Source organism: Theobroma cacao, chromosome 5 (genome assembly GCF_000208745.1).
Source record: "Theobroma cacao cultivar B97-61/B2 chromosome 5, Criollo_cocoa_genome_V2, whole genome shotgun sequence".
Taxonomy (NCBI): Eukaryota; Viridiplantae; Streptophyta; class Magnoliopsida; order Malvales; family Malvaceae; genus Theobroma; species Theobroma cacao.
Window position 1 is genome coordinate 29,676,185 of NC_030854.1, and position 17,403 is coordinate 29,693,587.

The 17,403-nt window shown below is 31.9% G+C and overlaps 2 protein-coding genes and 1 long non-coding RNA gene across 4 annotated transcripts; 2 read left to right on the plus strand and 1 right to left on the minus strand.

Moving 5' to 3' along the window:
- On the plus strand, positions 3,216 to 4,048 carry LOC18599241. Its single transcript, XM_007029125.2, has 3 exons — positions 3,216 to 3,420; positions 3,509 to 3,604; positions 3,684 to 4,048. The coding sequence occupies exons 1-3, from the start codon at positions 3,304 to 3,306 to the stop codon at positions 3,915 to 3,917; spliced, it is 447 nt and encodes a 148-aa protein (XP_007029187.1). The 5' UTR covers positions 3,216 to 3,303; the 3' UTR covers positions 3,918 to 4,048.
- Positions 8,105 to 8,446, minus strand: LOC18599242. Its single transcript, XR_001928009.1, has 3 exons — positions 8,429 to 8,446; positions 8,248 to 8,315; positions 8,105 to 8,163 (listed from the first exon to the last, which is right to left on the minus strand). It is a non-coding gene; the product is annotated as an uncharacterized LOC18599242 (long non-coding RNA).
- Positions 16,315 to 17,397, plus strand: LOC18599244. 2 transcript variants are annotated; one of them, XM_007029128.2, is made up of 3 exons: positions 16,315 to 16,747; positions 16,836 to 16,919; positions 17,010 to 17,397. In XM_007029128.2, exons 1-3 carry the CDS (start codon positions 16,631 to 16,633, stop codon positions 17,238 to 17,240), a joined length of 432 nt encoding a protein of 143 aa, XP_007029190.2. In that variant the 5' UTR covers positions 16,315 to 16,630; the 3' UTR covers positions 17,241 to 17,397. The 2 variants fall into 2 exon arrangements, with proteins under 2 accessions (XP_007029190.2, XP_017976910.1); XM_018121421.1 differs by having other exon boundaries at positions 16,433 to 16,747; positions 16,839 to 16,919.

A 17,403-nucleotide genomic window follows, 5' to 3' on the forward strand; every position in this document is an offset into this window, starting at 1 on the left:
AATATTAATATTTTAAAAAATATAATAATAAATAAATAGTTATATGAATAATAAAGGGTGTTTTTATCTTTTATTTTATTTTTTATTTTTTTATTCTAAAATTATTGTTATCAACTAAACACTACAATAAGTTATAATAATTATTTATATCATATTCCATTTGTTGTACCAAACTAAATAATAACTATTCTATTTTATTCTTACCTCATTTTATTCTCGCAAAATAACTATTCTATTTCATTCATATATATTTCGCCAACTAAACGTACCTTTAACGAAAAAAGTTGTAGATTTCCACTTTTTCATACTTCGTAGACTCTTTAAGAGTTCCACTTATTATAGCAAAATATATAAATAAATTATGTAATTCTTGTACTTTATAAAAAAATATGAATTTAGTTTTTATGTAATAATTTGTATAAATTGAATTTTTATATATTTTTTAATTTATTAATTTCAGTTTAAATCCTACCAACATTAAATTTTTATCATTAAGTATATTAATGTGATGTTTTGATTAAATTAATATAATATTTTCTTATCAATATGACTATGTATTAACATGACATAATCATTATTTACATGACATTGATTGGATTGATAACAAATTTATGTTGATGTGACACTTGTTGATGTGGCTATCAATGGACAAAACTCTCAAATTTTAAGTCAAAATACTCCAATCCTAAATTAATCGAGACTAACAAAAAAAGTTAAGAGAACAAATGTATTAAAGAGTTAATGGGTTATCTTTTTAAAGATTCAACTGATTTTAAATCATGTTTGGTTTTGAATAAGCATTTATCCATGGAAAATTCAACTGATTAGTAAAAAGATTTTATGCTCTCTTTTTTAAGATGCAACTGGTGTTGTATCATGTTTGGTTTTGAATTAGCATTTATCCATTGGAGATTCGATTCAGCATTTTCACTATGTTAACAAGTGTCACCTTAACATTTTCTTTATGTTATCATAAATTTTTTATCAATTTAATCAATACTATATCAATTTGATCAAAATGTCACGTCAACATATTTAATGATAAAAATTTAACAACGTTAAAATTCATACTAAATTAACAAATTAAAAAAATATAATGATTTAATTTACACAAATTATCGTAAAAAACTAATGCATATTTTTTATAAAGTACAAAAATTAATTACATAGTTCAACAAAAAAAAAAAAAGGTCCCTCAGTTTTTTAAGTACATAGTTCTTTTCATTTGGTATTAGCATGATGAGAATGTATATTCAATAGTTGTTAATGTATTGTATTATACAGAGTGATAGGATCGCATGTAATTGTAGTATTTGTAGTGAACTTTGCTGGTAAAGATATTTGTCAATGGGGACAACATATAAATAGAAAGGATTCAGAAGAGGTAACACAGTTCGCGTAGCCATTGCAGCAAGTCACCCTGTCTTCTTCCTTCTGTAATGGATAACTTTGTGGCATCTTAAGATCAGGGACTCTCTTTGAGATTGATGATTAATAATCTTGAATGCAGGAACGCAGGGTTTGTTTAATGATGAAAACAATGCGCACAAGGAGAAGTTAACTGTTTTTTTGTTTGTGTGTAAGAACTGATAAGAAGAGAAGAGACTTTAAAACTAATTAGTCACTAGAGGAGGACAATTAGGGGTGTAATAAGAACTAATATGGAAATCCAATTCCTAATGGAAAATGTTCTGATTGCCCAATCTTTGTGCTTAATTTGATAAACAATTCTGATACTTTGTCGTCTATCTAAACAATTCTGATATTGACATTTTAATTGTTTTCATTTATTACAAGACAATTCCAACTGTGGGCAGAGGGGTTGGTTTTGGCACGGAGCTGTATAGTTAGATGCATGATCCCATATCGTTACTGTTATGATTCTATGGCAAGATGGTAATTTTTGTAAAAATTCATTGAAGTGATGATTAATCAACTATTCAACTTCTCAACAAAAAAAAAAAATAACAAAGATTTTTATTCATTAAATATGAATCAAAGCTTACATATCAAGAACTATCATATATATATATATATATATATATTCTAGGTGCTGTGAGACAACAAATTACATGTTGCCACTTTGTTGGTGAATAGATTTGATAATTTAAAAACTCTTAAAAACAAATATAAGAGTTTTCAAATATTTAATTATAAAAAAATCAATGTTCATTTAAAATAAAAAGAATTAAAAATTAAAGACCAGGATTTTATTTTTAATTTTTCTAGGAAGTGATCATTTCAATTAGTTTTGTCGAAATACATTTGGTGATTTTTAAAGGTAAAAGTGTTTAATTTGTTATTATATATATATATATATCCATAAAAGTTACTCTCTTGGTCCTTTTTCTTTATTTCTCATTAAATCAAAAATTTTAATTTTATATTAAATTTAGAATAAATTTATAATATAGATGTTCAATGTTGGTATATGAAAGTAAATTTATAATATGAAAATAATAATATTAGAGGTTTATAAAAAAAGATATCATTTAAAAAAATCTCAAAAGAAAAAAGAGAGAACATTAAATTATCTTTTTAATGTATAAGGGTTATTAGTTTTATTCCCTCAGTGCGCCACGCACTAAGTCAGCGTAAGATTTACTACTTAATCACGCAAACGCCACGTAGACACCCAAGACGATCCGCAAAATGTGTCTGAAACCGTTTTAATATTATATTTTTTATTGATTCGTATTTGTTTGCTTTGAATTTATGGTCATTTGCCTTTTGTTTAATAACTTTCATTAAAAAAAAAAAAAACTAAAGGAATCCAATGCTAGAAGGAGATTATGATTGATGGGTTAAGGAGCGTGGAGTGAGGTGAGATGAGTCCACAGCTCCACGCCGAAGCAAAAGACAAATACACAAACTGGTATTCCAAGCTGTGAATTGGCAACTATGACCGGCAGGTTATAAACGAACGAGAAACGAGCGATCCAGTTTATTTAAATTGCCTTTAAGAGACGATATCGCGCGATCCCCTTGATCCCAATCGCCGACCATTTTCGTTTATTCTAATGATCCCAAAAGTGAAATCCCTACACTCCACAGAGAGTTGTAAGCGGGTCCTCTTACGTGGAAACGAACCTCTTGATTTGCTTCTCGTGGGTCCCATCTTCCAAGATCGGAAAGCCCCGCTTTCAAGCTTTTTGTTTTCGATGCTTTTAAATAGGATTGGTGAGTCGTGGCAGCGCAAGGAGACAGACAACAAATATACGCATCAAAATTCCAAGTAGCCTTCCACTTTTCCAATACTCTCGACGCCTGCAAGATTTCTGGGTTTGCAGGCAGAAGAAAAGGATGTCAAAAGTAGAGTCTGCCTCTGCTATGGCGCTACACAAGAGCAAGAGGAAGTCAGTATCATTTATAGCTGCAAAAAGGCGTTCAACAATATCAGCCCACAACACCAAACAAGAGGTAGTTAATTAGCTACTACTATTTTAATCAGTTCTTCCTGCATGCAGCATTCATATTAATCATTGTTGTCTTGTACACTTTTGCTTAGAAGAAGAAAAGAGGTCCGATGGGAAGAAAAACCTGGTGCTGCACCAGGTCTGTTGGGAGAAGCCGTAAGAAGTCCTCCCTTGAGGCAATCGTTCAGGTTTGGATAAATTCATCTGTTAATCTTGGGGTTTTGGGGCGGCTGTTTTTCTAATAAAACAATTGGATTATTGAAACAGAAAAGAGAGAGGAAGAAGAAAATGAAAGCTCAAGTGAAGGAGATGGAAGCGTTTGTGTCGCACATGAGAACCCAAATGGACTGCGGAAGTCGTTTGCTGCTGGAAGGAGAAGCAACAGTGGAAGAGTTTAAAGCACTAGTTGCCCAAATGGAGGAGGAAAATAAGCTGCACTTTATGATGATTCTACGGGGCGAGCTTCTTGCTGATCACATTCAGTTCACTATTCTCCCATAGCCAGACATATATAGCACTACTTTATGAGATGACCTACTTAAGTTTATGTCGAGGGGCATCTGGTATTGATTAAAAAGGGTAGTCCTTATGATGGTGGTACTTGGTGGTCCGATTGTGTTGCAGAATGAGAAGTGTATATATATATATATATAAAAAATATAAATTAATAATAAAGTATAATGTTGTTTCATGTATGTCGTTAAAGGTATACGTCAAGTGGCCATGCTTGAATTAGAAGTGCCAACTCCCTAGAACAGCCTAAGAATGGAATGTTGATTAATGAAATGGGAAAAGATTGACTTTCCTTATATAGGTTACCCCAATGAACTTTTAGATGTATTAGATATAGAAAGAAATGAGACCTTTCTTCTATGTTGTATAAAAAAATTGATATAATATCTAAAAAAATATTAAATTATTAAAAAAATTTAAATAAATTATTATTGTTTTATTAGATTAAATTAAATTTTTATATTTTTATTTTAAGTTAAACAAATTTTTATAATAGATAGTTGACCACATGTTAGTAGTCAAAACATTACGTTGTCATTTTGATGCTACGTGAATATCACGTAATATGATGACATATTTTAATGAATAATAATATGATATATTAATATAATGTAATGATATGATTATGTGATATTTTCATCATATACTTTAAAGTCAAGTGAATATAAAATAATAAATGATAAAATCTAAATTTAAAATAAAAATACATAAATTTAATTAAATATAATAAAAATAAAATTTTATTTGACTATAAAAATAGTTTAAACATTATGTGGACTTAAGAAATTGACGGGTTGTTATACAATGTCAAATATATCTATACAAAAAAAGATTTATTTATTCAGTGATTAAAAGCAACATTTCATTATGTACGGATACGATGACTGAATGATGGATTCTAATGTCCTTGACTCTGACATGTTTAAGGTTGATCACAGCCATGCCTGACATAAGCTTTAAAACTTGTTTTGAACGTTTCAACGATATTAGTAGGAGACCCACGCCATCTCGCGAGGTCAATGTTTTTTTAAACTGGTCCGAGGATATAATTTTTTTAATTTTTGAAAATATATATGCCTTTTTTCCTGGTCAAGCACATCTTAATATTAATGTAACTAAAATTTTTTACTAATGGTAGTTTAATTTGATTAAGAAGTAAAATTAAAAAGAAAAACATGATATTTTAATTGAAAATAATTATTTGTAAATTATATAATCAAATGTTTCACACTATAAGAGGTGTGTTGAAATTAATTGATCATATTTGATTTTCTAAGAATTTATATTTTGGGGCCGGTCAAACATTTATACATATTCCTTCTTATTATAATTTCCTATTTTGAACAATGATTTGCTTTTTCAAAATTGAATTTATATTGGCTTGCAAAGTAATACTATCAAATTAATTAGAGCTCTCAATTATATTAAATTTACAAAGAATTGAGTATTTTAATAATGACAAAAGTGGAAAAGGTTAGAGTATTAAAATTTTAAAAGCAAATAATTTTTTTAATTTACATTTAAATCAAATCAAATCAAATCAAATTCGTTAATTAATTAGATGACATGTGACGGTTAAAACTATCCACGTAGGACAATTTCCGTTTTGACCAAAAATAATTTTGACTGTTATATATTTTATATTAGATTAAATTAGACAAGCAGTTTCATTTCACCTTTATGAAACTAAAGTATCCGAGTTTAACCATGATTAATTTAAAGGCACGTGAACAAGCATAAAAGATAAGTTGATGATCACTCCAGTAACGCGGAATATTTTAAGAAGATTTTGCCATGGACTTGCCACTGCAAAATGTTCTGAAGAAACCTAACTACTGAGCAGCTCTGCCCAATCTCCTCTTTGCCCTATAGGCCAGGAGTCCAGGAGAATAATGCATGAATTATCCATGGAAATTTTCTAATACCAAATAACTCATTAAGATTCCGGAGTGTGTTATTATTACCTGGTAGTTTTCCAAGCGGAATGACAACATAAAATTGTACAACAATTTAGGACCAGAAATGCTACCCCTAAACTCCATTGATTCAGCTTCTGTAGGCATGATGGTCCACATGGAAGACAAGTAACAGCACCAAGGGGGGAGGCAGGAGCAAGCAAGACCCATCAAAGCTTATCCTGCAAACCAAATATAGACCTCGTTACTGGATGATCAAGATGATTCAGTAGCTTCCTAAGATGTTATGCTGCCTTTGAGCACAGTATAAACAAGCAGTTATGACGAGTGAGTACATCTCAAACTCTGAACCCGCTATAAGCATGTGTTCCAAGTTCTCAAGATGACATCTACTTGCAGGGATCACTTGAGAAAATGAGAGGACAAAATCAATGGCCAAAAAATATGAGAATGCTCTTCAATAGTACTTTTACTGACCAAAGAGTAATAACATAATTCAGGGACCAATTTGAAAATATAGTGAATGATCTTGGATTGAAAAAAATAAATAAATAAAAAGATATCTCATTTACTTTTTCAACAAAATCTGATGAGTTTGGAAGTGTTAGCAACAGAAGTGAATTATATGGTATAAAATCTCATTTTAAAGACATGAAGTAGAAATAATTTGGAAGCATTCTCTTAGAAGATAAGATGTTGTCGAGAAGAAATAGGTAAAGTTAAGGTTGATTACTCACATGATAATCATCCAAGTAAATGTGGATGTTGTTAAAAAAAAAAAACATCTCAATTAGAAATTGAACCTTTTAATGGCAGTATGATTGAAAAGTTTGATAAGCTAAATATTCAAGGTCTAGTTGTAAAATCCAGTTGAATTTATATTCGCATTTTAAGTACACACACATTTCTCTCTTGAAGCAGTTATATTTTTAAAATTCTATTTAAAGTATTTTTTTCATTTTCAAAGCAGATTCATGAAGCATGGAAATATGTTAGTTTTTTTTAAAATTTAATGAGTTTGATTGCAATTTTAACCTATATTTAGGCTAATTTTAGATTATATTAATTAATATTTTTTTTGAAAGGCTTGTAATTTCATTACTTATAAATTACAAAAACAGGTAGTTGGCTAAACAAAATTATATTAATTATGTTGTTGGTTAGTTTTAGATTACATTAATTTATATTGTATTTAAAGTTTCAAATATTAGGGTGTTAGGGTTATATTTCATATTTTACATTTTATTAGGGTTTTGGTTTAGTTATAAAAATTTATGTAATTTTCCTTTCAATGAGCTTTTGAATGATGAATATTTGAAATTTTGAAATATTGATTATTGAGCTCATTCTATCGATTTTTTCACCCTTAGTTCTTGTGTGTCTGTTCCCCTCTAATGTTTCTTCTGAACTTCTAGTATCTATCTCTTATCCCTGCTTGGCCTACATCACACAGCTTGAATTCAAAGTACTCTCAATTTTGAAAACGCTTCAAAATCAATCATCCAAGCCAAACATTTGGTCTTACAGAAAGGCATATGCTCATTCAAAAACCTAATATAAGGCCTACATTAATAATAATATTCACTAAAACAGAATCCAACTAACAAATCCCACATGAATAAGGTCCTACTTTCCGAATTTTCATCTAATTACGGTGTGCATGCCTGAAATATACCTAGGCGGTGGTCCTGCATCATTTCCATAGCTTTCTTGTGTGGAGACATGGGACTTTGCAAACTGAATGTTAAGCTCAAGAATAGAAATTTAGGAATCAGAATTTGTTGTCCAGTTTCTCTTAGTTTCTTGGTCTTTATTATCAATGGTGCTACATCTATGAATAAAAAAGGTTAAAGCATGTCAAACACAAACCCTTTTGTATCTGTCTCTATAGCGCTCCCTGTTAGGGCATCGTCGATCATAACCCCTTTCCTTTCTTCTCCTCTCTCCTTCCTCTCTCTCGCTCTTCGAGCTTCCTGTAGATGTTGCTCTTATATCTACTTAAAAGACTATTCAAAGGAACCAAAGAAAGTTCATATAGAATTAGTGGATAAATATGAAGAGCAAAGGTTTATCAATAACCTTTTCTTCTTGTGCTTTTCTCACTTTCTCTGCTTCTTCAAACGCTTCTTTTTCCACCTGAAAGATTAAAATAAGTGAAAAATAGGCATCTCTATTGAGAAAATCATCTGTTAGTAAAAGGAGATAGAGCAGGGCAGACCTCTCAGTTGGCAAACACTTGAATCTTGGTCTACCACTTTTTTCACGTACTCAGGATCATCACAGATCAAAACGTTGTCAAAAACAGAACCAGCCTTGACCTAAGCATTATATTTCAAGATTGCATCGTATAAATGAAGGCTACCCTGAACTAGCAAACTGATACTTATGCTTGATAGACATACCTGCCAAACTTCAATGCCCACATATTTGATTGGCTTAAGCACATAAAGATCATGATCATCTTCAAACTCTGGAAAGAGACAAGAATATCATTCAAATCTTTGTTGCAAATTCTTAAATTCCAAAGATTCTTATCCTCAACGTACAACTATAAGGAAATATAAAAATGTATTACAAATGCACCTGGATTATCAATATCAGGAATCTTCTTGTTGAGCAGTGGTTTTCTATCTTGCATTTGAGGTCTTCTACAAGTTATTAATGGTGGATTGCGGGAAATGAAGTTTGAAAAGGTAGAAGAAGAGCACATGGCTATATGAGATAAACAGTGGCGGAGCTAGCTAGGATTTTAGGTTTGAAGGAGAAAAATAAAAAATTTAATATTTGGAAGGATAAAATTATAAAATTTGTTAAAAAAGGGTAAAATTATAAATATTTAAAACAAAAACAAGGAAAATATTATAAATGTTTGGAACTTTGGGGAGGGAGGGGGGGGGGGGGGGGGCGGCTGGGGCACCTGCTAGCCCCTCTCATTTTGCCTTTAGAGATGGAGACTATCATTTTGCTTCATTTCACTAGTCGTTTTATAAACAGTTTACTATTTACCTTTTATTGTTATTGATGTTTTTATTGAGTGTCTGTTGAGTATTATTTCGTTGCATTTTTGTTCCTTGTTCAGTATGAAACACGTGTAGAGTCTTGGAAATGTTGCTGGAATCTTTGGCATGGTATTTCATTTAGAAAACCGTCTATTGCTACATGGTGTTTAGGTATTGGTTTATTTGTTGACTTTCTCACTCTTGTATATAAGCTGCCTTAAAACTAATGAAACAGTGTGTTATAACACCCTTTTGTTCTACAAAATTTTTCTCTCTTATGTTCTCTTGATTTCTCTTTCATACTCTGTTCTTCCTTTTCATTCATTTGTTCTTCAGATTATCTGTGATATTGCAACATGGTATCAGAGCACCATAATAGATCTTAAGGGACTATTTCTTTTTCATTCTCCATTTTTACTTTGCTACCTAATCATTTTTCACTACTATTTTCATTTTCTATGACTATTTCAAGATTCAACACTTTAGCTCCACCAGTTCATTGGTGAAACCTATGCCTTCTGGTTTGTGAAGATGAAGTCCTACTTCAAGGCTTACTGCCTTTGGGATATAGTGGAGACAGGAAAAGAAGTAGCATAAAGACATGCCAATCCCACTCTAGCTCAGATTCGACAATTTGAAGAAGACAAAGCTCGAAAGGTATAAAGCTTTGTTTTACTTATAATTTGTTGTTTTTGATGTGATTTTTACTAGTATTATACATTTAGATAATCCAAAAGATGTGTGGGATCATTTAAAGGATGAATTCTTTGGTAGTGATACTACTAGACAGATTCAATCCTTGATTTTGTTTAGGTAGTTTGAGATGCTTAGAATGAAGGATGAGGAAACCATTAGGAAATTTTTGGAAAAATGATGGCTTTGGTGAACCAACTAAAGCTATTGGGAAAGGTAATGACAAAAAAAAGACTAGTTCATAAGATGCTAGTGAGTGTACCGGAAAAGTATGAATCCAAAGTTTCTTCATTAGAAGATTCTAAGGATATTTCACAGTTGACTTTGAAAGAGCTGGTAAATGCTCTAAAGGATGTTGAACAAAGAAGAGCATTTTGATAAACAACTTCAGTTGATAGTGCTTTGGTTGCTAAAACCAAAAATATGAAACTTGGTAGTAGTAGTTCTAAAAAAAATGACTTTGGGAAAAAGGAAAAAGGGAAGAAAGTAGTGGATGACAAGGGTACTAGATGAGGTGTAAAATGAACTTGATGAAAAAAGAAGACATAGAAATGAACTTCTTGCTGTTAGGGGTACTAGATCATTGCAAGAGATTTATGCTCGGTGTCTTGTGGCTATATCATAACCTAAATTCTACAGTGAAACAACGAAGGACTCCAAGCGGATGCAAGACATGAAACAAGAGATGGATATGATTGAAAAGAACAAAACTTGGATATTGGTTGACAAACTACTTGACCAACATGTTATTGGGGTGAAGTGGATTTATAAAACTAAACTAAATGTTGATGGCTCCACCAACAAATACAAAGTAAGACTTGTCGTAAAAGGTTATTCTCAAGTGCATGGGATTAACTACAATGAAACTTTTGCCCTAGTGGCAAAACATGATACTATCAGACTGTTGACTACTTTAACTGCTAAGGAATGGTGGAAATTTTGGTATCTTGATGTCAAGTCTACCTTCTGGAATGGTTACCCTACTGAGGATATCTTTATATAGCAACTTGAAGGTTTCGTGGTACCAAGAATAGAGAACAAGGTATGCAAACTGGTAAAAGCTCTCTATGGACTTAAATAGGCTCTTAAGGCTTGGTATGACAAGATTGATATTTTCCATATTTCAAAAAGATTCCATAAGAGTGCTAGTGAACCCATTTTGTATGTTTGTTCATTTGCTAATATTGTTAAACTGATCATCTCTTTATATGTTGGTGATTTTTTTATTGCTGGATCGAATAGTTATGAATGATTACAAAGTCAAATTGATGAGAAAATTTGAAATGTCAAACCTAAGGGAGATGAACTATTTTCTAGGTTTGCAGTTTATTCAACGTGAAGATTATATTAGTATGCATGAAAGCAAGTATACTATTGAGTTATTGAAGAAGTTTCGTCTAGAAAATTATAAGGTTGTAAATATTCCACTGGTCCTAAATTGCAAGTTGAGTAATTGCTTGAGTTATTGAAGACCAAATTTGAAGTTTTGTGCGAGTTTGTTATCCTGTTTTATGCAGAAGCCTTAACAACAAAAAGAATACTCAAGTGCATCAGGGGTACCATTGATTTTGGTCTTAAGTTTGAAAGGAATCAAAGTGGAGAGTTGGTTGGTCATTATGATAGCAATTAGGCATGGAGTTTAGATAACTCCAAGAGTACAGAAGGATATTATTTCTCGTTTGGTAATGCAATTTTTTGTTGGAATTCTAAAAAACAAGAGGTGGTTGCGTAGTTTTTTGCAAAAGCTGAGTATATTTTAGCTTCAGCTTCTAATCAAGCTATCTAGATTAAAAGCACTCGAGTATTTGGTTTATTAATTGGTGCATAATCCCCTTACTTAAAGAGTAGGGTTCGAATCCTCACTCCCTCAATTATTAAAAAAAAGCTATCTAGATTAGAAATGTTTTGAGTGATCTGGATATTAGCAGAAAACAAGAACTCTTTTAATGATTGATAATTAATCAACAATATCTATTGTGAAAAATCCAATTTTTCATGGAAAAACCAAGCATATCAAAGTTAAGTTTAATTCAATCCGAGAATCTATGAACAATGAAGATATTCGTGTTAAGCATTATAGTACTAATGTCCATATAGTTGATATATATATTCACCAAGTGTTTGAACAAGGAGAAATTTGTGCTTCTAAGAATTATGATGGGTGTCTGCAAGATGAACACCAAGGAGGTGTGCTGAGGAATGGTTTTCTATCTTGCAGTTAAGGTCTTTTACAAGCTGTTAATGGTGGATCGCGAGAAATGAAGTTTGAAGAGGTAGAGAAGAGCACACTTGGCTATTTATGAACAGTTTACTATATACTTTTTACTGTTATTGATTTTTTACTGTGTGTCTGTTGAATATTATTTTTTTGCAATTTTTTTTCCTTTGTTCAATATAAAACACGTGTAGAGTCTTGGAAACGTTGCTGGAATCTTTGGCATGGAATTTCATTTAAAAAACCGTCTATTGCTATGTGGTGTTTAGGCATGGTTTATTTGTTGACTTTCTCACTCTTGTATATAAGCTGCCTTGAAGCTAATGAAACGGTGCGTTACAACACCCCTTTGTTCTGTAAAATTTTTCTCTCTCATCTTCTCCCGATTTCTCCTTCATACTCTATTCTTCCTTTTCCTTCATTTGTTTTTCAGATTATTTGTGATATTGCAACACTTCCATTTCCCTTTATAATTTGGGTTCTTGATTTTTTGTAGTGATAAAGGAAGACTGTATTGATGAGATGTTGCAGTTAAAAAATTAAGTTTCACAGTTTGCTTGTTAGCTTCAAGCATACCTTTGGTTTCCATGGTCCTTTGTATTTTGGATTTGGTATCTTTGGTGGTTTCCAAATACCATCCTCTTCTTCATCCCAATTATCAAGCTAACCAGTGAAGAAAACATCTGTCATAATATCATTATGCCAGATGCACGAGAGAGGGATCTGGTGGCAGGTAAACCACAAAGCAAATCCAGGTGCATGACTTAACATTATTGCTTCATAACTAACAAATTAACCTCTTTAGCGTCAGGGTCAGGAATTTCTTTGGGAATTGAATCATACCCTTGCAACACCAAGAGGAGCTTAGGTATATTTTGCATTGAAATTATATATCAACTAGAAAATCATTAAGAAAACAGATGAGATGATAATTTACCTTGGGTTTCTTGGCATTAAGATCGTCAATATGTTCTCTATTTTCCCAGTCAGAAGGTTACAAAAAATGGAAATTTGAAGTTAAAAAAAAAAAACCTTATGGAGAAAGGTTGAAATCAGAGTCAATATTCAAAAATAAGTTAAATCTTAAAGCAGCCCTAACTGAGATGGCTGAATAAAGTACTGTTCTCTCTCATTTTGGGAAGGCTGAAGTCAGAATCAATATTGGAAATAAGATTTCAATTGGAAAATTTTCTGAAACAAATTAAAAAGAAAAAAGAACTGAAAAAAGAAAAAACTATAGAGCCAATCCCTAAAGAAGGTGGCTCTAGAGACTGATGAAAAATGCATCCAAGCAATTAATTCAACATTCATGCTAAAGGCGAAAAAGAATCTATTTTAAAGTAAGAACATATCAAAAGATTATAGGAATCATAAGATTGTTTTTCATCAAATATGAATAAAAAAAATCATATTTCCAAGAACTATCATGCATAGATTCTATATGCTGTGAGATAACAAATTACATGTTTCCACTTTGTTGGTGAATAGATTTGATAATTTAAAAGCCCCTACAAATAAATATAAGAACTTTCAAGTATTTAAATGTACAACTAAATCAATGTTTATTTATATTAGAAAAGAATTTGGGATTTTAATATTATTTTTAATTTTCTAGGAAGTGATCATTTTAATTAATTTTTGTGAAATATGATAGGTGATTTTTAAAAATGAAGGTGCTTAATTTGTTATTGTTTTAAATATATATATATATATATATATATAAACTATCTCAGGGGTTATGACATTGACATGGAAGAGAAAGCTGCAAGAGCTTATGATCTCGCAGCGCTGAAGTATTAGGGACCTTCAACGCATATAAATTTTCCGCTTGAAAATTACCAAGAAGAACTGGAAGAAATGAAGAACATGAGCCGCCAGGACCATGTTGCCCATCTAAGAAGGAAAAGTAGTGGGTTTTCCAGAGGGGCCTCAATGTACAGAGGAGTAACAAGGCATCATCAGCGTGGAAGATGGCAAGCTAGCATTGGCAGGGTCGCAGGAAACAAGGACCTTTATCTTGGAACATTTAGCACCCGAGAGGAAGCAGCTGAAGCTTATGACATTGCTGCCGTTAAGTTTCGTGGTGTAAATGACGTACGACCAACTTTGACATAACTAGATATGATGCTGAAAGGATCATGGCCAGCAATACTTTGCTTGCTGGAGAGCTAGGTAGTCGAAACAAAGAGATGGATTCAAACAACGAGGCCAGTGATTGCAATACACCAGCGCTGACCAATGGAGAGACTCTTCAACCTGAAGTCAACAATGGGAACGGTTCAGATGGAAGCTAGTCTTGAATCAATCACCACAACAACAACCAAGTGTTGGTGCAGTTGAGTCACTTGAACAAAAGTCCATGACTAATGGAGGTTATCGAGACCCCACTTTCTCGATGGCTCTGCAAGATCTGGTTGGAGTTGATTCAGTGAACTCTAACCAACCCATGGTGGATGAATCCACAGAGCTAGTAATGGAGGCGGAGTTAAAACATTTTTATGGGGAGGTCAAACTAAAAGGGACACTAAAATTTTCAAAAAGAACTTTATATATAGTTCAATTATCACTTATTTAAAAAATTAAATAAAATTCACAAGATAATGAATCTATATATAAAAAAATACACATTAACAGTAATTATGGTTATATGAATTAACCGAATTATAAAAAGAGTCTCTTTTACTCTTTGCACACAAGAGTGAAAAAGAATAATTTTTCAAACTCAAATGAATTTTTTTTAATATGTTCTACACGAAATGAGTAGCTTTCTGAGAAAGCTCTCTTGTTATTTCTATTTGTCTATTAAATTACTAATTAATATATTGTATTATTGAGTTAAACTATTGTGATATAATATGTTATAATAGGTTATAGGTTGAACTGTTAAAATATAATATGTTATAATAGGTTTAGATTTATATTAAAACTTAATGGGTTTGGATTAATAGACTTACTTTTATTTATTTTTCAAATTTGATAGGCTTAACATATTAGGTTAGAATTTATTTGCTGGGCTTAATTAGCAATTTGCTAACCATAATGACTTTAATTTTATCAAATAGTTTGAGGAATAAAAATAATTATTAAACAAAAAATTATTTTGAGGATCATTAAAAATATAATAAATAAAATTATATTGAAAGAAATACAATCATTTTATTTTATCAATTTGAATGTATATTTTTATTATTTAAAGTTTGCAACATACACGTTAGAATGCATTGATTATTTTGAATAAAATATAATATATTAATAAAATTCTAAACAAAAGTGCAACACTGTAAGTTATATTTGAGAATTACATAATAATTTTTTTACTTTTAAATATTAAAATCATAGTAAATAAAATTCATATAATAGAAAAAAGAAGAACATGACAAGTAGAAGATATAATCCATATATGATATAATTAAAAAAAAAGAATATGATTGATGGTTCGTAAAAATTTGTGAAAAAAATCCATAGAGATTTAAAATATATGAGTAAATAGAATGGAAATAAAAAATATAAATAATAATAATATAAATTTGAAAAATTTAAAATTGAGTTAAGTATATGAAATTATTTTATTATTCTTTATTGGTATTAATTATTAAGTAAAAAAATTATTTTGGAAGGGTTATTAAGAAAATTTAGAAAAAATTTTAAAAATTTTATATAATATGTAAAAGGTTTTAAAAGTTTTGAGAGCCATGGCCTCTCATCCAATAAGGAGGCTCTGCCCCTGAATAGTAATTAATTATTTGAAGTCATTATTTGTTGGACATATAGTGATATTTTATAAAATTTTTATGTCAAATTATCTAAATACAAAAAATATTAATATTTTATATAAATAAATTTATTGAAAGTTAGAAAGAAAATGATATTACGGGTGCACGAGATGAGATCAAATCTTGAAAAAATGCAAAATGTTGTGTGCTAACTTTCTTCAATGGCTCACTCACCTCTTTTTGTCAGCTGTCTGTAACCAAGGCGTAAGAAACCTTTTTCAGACCGTCACCTTGTGGGCTGACTCACCTCTTTTTGTTTTTGCTTGACAACTAAAAAAAATTAAGAAATCGGTAGACTTAGAGGGGGGAGTCCGGGATTGACGGAAGACAGGGCTGGGGTCCAGTCAGCTGTCCGTAACCAAAGTGTAAGAAACTTTTTTCACGCTGTACCCTTTGGCTCAAAGATATGTTGTTGTCACAATTAGTGCGCCATGCATTGAGTCAGCATAAGATTTACTACTTCATCACGCAAACTCCACGAAAACGCCTTGTAGACAACGAAACAAACCGCGAATGCTTCTGAAACCGTTTTTAATATTATATTTTTATCCAGTTCTATTCGTGAACATTGACTATTTTAAGCAAGTGACGCATCTTTGTGGCATGTTTGCTTTGAATTTATGGTCAATTGCTTTTTGTTTAACTTTTTAAAAAATAAAAAATAGAAACAAGGAATCAAAAGCTACAAAGGGTTGATGGGTTAAGGAGTAAGATGTGAGGGTGACGTGAGATCACCCCATGGGAAAGCAGAAGACCAATGCACAAAATGGCAGTCCAAGCTTGGAACTAGGGCGACCATTAGCGGCAGATAAACCACTGAATAACGAGCGATTTAGGTTACTAACTTGCGTTTTGACAGACGATGTCGGGCGATCCTAAGTCCCAACCGCTCGTTTGCCCTTCAGATCCCAAAAGTGGAATACCCATCAAACTCTTATGTGGAACTGAGGGCACCTGATTTGCGACTCGAGTGGGTCTAGCGGGAAGCCCGGCTTTCTATTTTTCAGCTATAAATATAAATGGCTTCAAAATTTCAAGTCGTCTTTCACTTTTCCAATACTCCAGAAGCTCGCAAGATTTCTGGGTTTGCAGGCAGAAGAAAAGAATGTCAAGAGGAGAGTCTGGCTCTGCTATGGCGCTACACAAGAGTAAGAGGAACTCAGTATCATTTACAGCCGCAAAAGGGCGTTCAACAATATCAGCCCACAAGACCAAACAAGAGGTAGTTAATTAGCTACTACTATTTTAATCAATTCTTCCTCCATGCAACATTCATGTTAATCATTGTTGTCTTGCACACTTTTGCTTAGAAGAAGAAAAGAGGTCCGATGGGAAGCAAAACAAGGTGCTGCACCTGGGCTGTTGGCAGAAGCCCTAAGAAGTCCTCCCTTGAGGTAATCGTCCAGGTTTGGATAAATTCATCTGTTAATCTTGGGCTTTTGGGGCGGCTTTTTTCTGATAAAACAATTGGATTATTGAAACAGAAAAGGGAGAAGAAGAAAATGAAAGCCCGGGTGACGGAGATGGAAGCGTTTGTGTCAGACATGAGAACCCAAGTGGACTCCGAAAGACGTTTGCTGCTGGAAGGAGAAGCAACGGTGGAAGAGTTTAAAGCACTAGTTGCGCAAAAGAGGGAGGAAAATAAGCTGCACTTTATGATGATTCTACGGGCCGAGCTTCTTGCTGATCACATTCAGTTCAATATTCTCCCATAGCCAGACATATATAGCACTGCTTTATGAGATGATCACCTACTTACGTTTACGTGCCTATTTGGTGTTCGTTACATATGGGACCGACATCTATGTGCCAGATTTGTCGTTGATATTAGTAGTTTTGATTGGCTTATGCAATATTTTCCTTCAAGTTTGAGATCAT